The sequence below is a fragment of the Pteropus alecto genome, unplaced genomic scaffold (assembly GCF_000325575.1).
Source record: "Pteropus alecto unplaced genomic scaffold, ASM32557v1 scaffold109, whole genome shotgun sequence".
Taxonomy (NCBI): domain Eukaryota; kingdom Metazoa; phylum Chordata; class Mammalia; order Chiroptera; family Pteropodidae; genus Pteropus; species Pteropus alecto.
In genome coordinates, this window is record NW_006494608.1 from 5,648,977 (window position 1) to 5,652,940 (window position 3,964).

At 37.2% G+C, this 3,964-nt stretch overlaps 1 protein-coding gene across 5 annotated transcripts in view; it reads right to left on the minus strand.

Moving 5' to 3' along the window:
- Positions 1–966: 966 nt before the first annotated feature.
- LOC102880723 (cytochrome c oxidase assembly factor 1 homolog) overlaps positions 967–3,964 on the minus strand; it is a 42,226-nt gene continuing 39,228 nt past the window's right edge. For all 5 annotated transcript variants that reach the window (XM_006925351.3, XM_015599535.2, XM_006925350.3 and 2 more), the window contains 2 exons: positions 2,701–2,777; positions 967–1,343 (listed from right to left, as the gene is read on the minus strand). In XM_006925351.3, coding sequence (XP_006925413.1) covers positions 1,244–1,343; positions 2,701–2,777 — 177 coding nt within the window. In that variant the 3' untranslated portion in view covers positions 967–1,243. The remainder of the gene's footprint in view (positions 1,344–2,700; positions 2,778–3,964) is intronic.

Below are 3,964 nucleotides of genomic sequence, written 5' to 3' on the forward strand. Positions count from 1 at the left end.
TGCTTGCCTTCAGAAAACCCTCTAAAGCTGCTGTCTATTGAGCATTTCCCTGACCCTTCAACTACGGCAGAAGACAGAGGCAACTATTTGTCAAGTTCTGGCTGTTTTATGTATACATATTTCAGCTTCATCTTTGCTGAATTGGTAAATGGAGAATGGTGGGAAGAAAGGTAGGAGGAAGTCAATAACAGAAAAACTGAACAAGTGACAATAAAATTTATGAGTTGAAAGGCATACAGTACATATTTAGCATGCTCTCTTAAACCTTTATTAACAGGAAAATCATATACTTATTCTCAAATCTGATGGCTAAAAGCTGAAGGCAAAATGCTAATGCTGGCATTCATACTAGAGCCAAGTTACCTTAACAGGACTTTGTTTTATGATGTTTTCAGCAAAACTACACACTGGCCAAATTGAATATCTTATTTCTGGGGCATAGATCACATTTCCTCTGCTGAGACTTTTTTCATGTTGTTTTTCCTACTTGCAAAGCACTCCATCATGCCTGCTTTATCAGAATATTAGACTTCAAGGCCCATATGATTTCACTTATATGTGGAATCTAAGGAACAAAAAGAACTAATTGAAAACAGACTCACAAATATAGAGAAAAATCTGGTGACAGCCAGAAGGGAGGGGAGTGTGGGGGCTGGAAGAAAGTGGTGAAAGGTTAAAGAAGTACAAATTAGTAGTTGATAGATGATCATGGGAATGAGGAGCACAACATAGTGAGTGCAGTCAGCAGTAATGTAATGGCTAGGTAGAGAGCCAGAGAGGAGAATGTACCACAAGGTACTTAATATGAATTCAGAGTAGAGTGACCAAAATAAAAGGCTGTTCTTCCTCAGCATCCTAATGTTCACAATTAAAAACCTGTTTAGTAAAACTTGTTCTTCTCCTTGGAGCTGAAAACTATGAGGGGGTGTGTGGGGAGTGGAAAAGAAAAGAAATGAGCACCAGAAAAAAAATCAACAAATCTTTTATTACTAGTAGTGATTCCTTTTATTCCATTCTTTTGTACAGAGAACTTTGAAATAATTATAAATGTAATAGTCAACATTTCTGATTAAATAAAACTTCAATAGCCTTCATTGTCAAATTAGAATTATACCAAAATTACAATATGCCTGTACATACAATCATCCCTCTAGGTAGCTAGAAAACTGGCTCAAAGCCATAGAGAGTACATGGTGATGAGGAAAAGCAATGCTTGGAGAAAACTGGGTCTTTTTGGTCACATTCAATCCTTTTTTACTTCATTACCATTTTCCCCACTGCGCTTGAACAAAGGAATCTGCTGACCATCCTTGAGCTCTAAGAAGACCTCCTGAAGGTGCCACCTGATAGAAACCAAAAGTATAGTCTCTAATCAAGGAAACATTAAGGCAGAAGACATGGTCAAAAGGCGGGGGAAGCAGTTTTTTGGAATAATGTCTTAAATTTCTATAAACACTATTTTATGTTAACATAATGTTTTGACATTATGTCAGTGTCAAACATAATGTCAACATTATGTCAATGCCATCTCTGTTCTTGTTATTTAATTAGCATCATTGTCACGGCAAGTTTAACAACAAATTACTGATGGGAAAACTGTAGGGGCATCCGGAAAGAGAAGGAGCAGCTAATAGCCCATTTCCAAATTCATGTGGACCTTCAATTCTTGGCTGGAACCTGGCCAGCTCCTTCACCAAGCCCAGGTTCTGGAGTCAATGAGCCCAGGGGCAGCCTGTTGTGGGCTGCCTAAAGGCTGCTTGTGCCTTTTGTCCTGGGGAATTAAAACACATCCTGGGTGAACAGCAAACATTTCTGAGAACCTTCCCAGGAAGTGAGGTAATGTAGCTATTGGCACCTAGACAAGAAAAGCCAATTAATGGAGTGGAAAGCTTATATAAAAAATGCGTTGAATAATTCTGGAACAGGAACCCATTCCTTTATTTATTTGTAACGACTGAGGCAGTAGTGTTAGAAGCTGTAAAAAAATACCAAATTATTGTAGACTTACACTATAACTGCAAAGTTCTTCAAATTCAGCAGCATAAAAAATGGACAATTTTATAGATTGCATTGGATAAAATGTCTGGACTACACCAAGAGTCAAAGCACTGGCTTGATGCCCAGACCATGAAACTTTTCAAGCTTTGAAAAACTAATTCTTTTTCTTTTTTTTTTTTAATTTTATTATTAGTTTCAAGTATACATTGGTTAGACATTTAGCTTATAAACAGTCCCCAATAGCTCTTTCTCTCCTCTGGCTGTACACCTAGCCATTACATTAATGCTAACTGCATTCCCTATGACGTGATCCCCATCTCCGTGACCAACTATTGACTACTAATTTGTACTTCTTTAACCCTTCACACTTTTCTCCCAACCTCCTAACCCCCGCTCCCCTCTGGCCATCACCAGATTGTCCTCTATATTTATGTCTGTTTTTGATTAGTTTGTTCTTTTTCTTCCTTAGATTCCACATATAAATGAAATTATATGGTATTTATCTTTCTCTGTCTGACTTATTTCACTCAGCATAATAACCTCTGGGTCTATCCATGTCATTGTGAATGGTAGGATTTCATTTTGAAAAACTAATTCTTATTACTGCAATCATATAACTACAAATGAAAATGGGAATTAGGATTGTTTCCATCAGAAGGTTCTCCTCCTGTTCCCCCAAACCCATCCATTTTCCCATAATACCTCTTAAAGGGGCCATCTCTGGATGAGCTGACATAGAGATAGCCCTCTGACTTGGATCCAGAGACAGGAATCTTCAACTGGGGGTATAAAATGAAAAGATATAATTTGATATGTCGCTGTCCTTTCAAGAGATGACAAAATAAAGCTTTCTAGAGCTAACTGTAGACTATCCAGTGATTACCTACAAAATCAGGTTGTTTTCTAACTTAAGCCTAACTAGAAAATTCACCTGTTTTCCCATTTGGCTCCGTCTAAATGTCCTGCCACTCTCTGAATGGTTTGGTGAGGTCAAGGGCAGTCCTCTGATTTGGCAAGGAGACTTTATGTGCCAAATTCAATGCTCTGAGTACTTGCAATGATTATTTACAAATCCACAGTTAAAAAGAACTACAGATACGTGTGACAACATGGATGAATATCAAAAACATACTGAAGTGAAGTGAAAGAGCATTACCCAAGAGAACATAATACATGATTCCATGTTCTAGAACAGGCATAACTATGCTGGAAAAACTATCAGAAAAGTGATTGCCTCTGGGGGGCTGCAGTATGTGAGAGGAGACAAACTGGGAAGAGCATGAGGAAACTGTCAGGTGATGGAAACAGTCTATATCTAGATAGAGATTTGAAGTGCATGTATTTGTTAAAATTCATCAAATAGGACACTTCAATTTGTACCTTTCACAGAATGTAAATTTTACCTCAAAAAAAAAAAAAAAAGGAACCATAAACAAATAATTAAACTTTAGTTAATAATATAAATGTGAAGTGTATGGATGTGGATGTTGGAAAATAATAACATGTGTTTATGGACAAATAAAGAAATGGCTAGATGAAAATAAGTATGGGCTAAAGCAAAAAAGAACAAAATATTAATTGTAGAATCCAGGTAGCAGCTTTATGGGTTCCAAAGCATACATTCTTTTACTTTGCCTGCATGTTTGAAAGTTTTCATAATAAAACAGAAAAAAACAAAAAAAAGTTCACTATTTAAAAGGGGGAAATTATTACCAAAAAATTGGTATATACTTTGACCTGGACTATAAAGAGCAGGCCTTAAGGAAAATATGTGAAGGCTCCTTTGGGAAAGACAAAGAGTTTTTGGTTGGTTCTTTGGCACCAGTCAGCACAAGTTGGGCTCACACCATTTGGGCAGTACTACCTAGATGTTGCCATGCCCAGAACCTAGGGAATCAGCCTGAGAACCTCCGACTGAGCTGGTGGTAGGTGTTTGCTAATGCTCCTATTAAAAAAAAATATATAT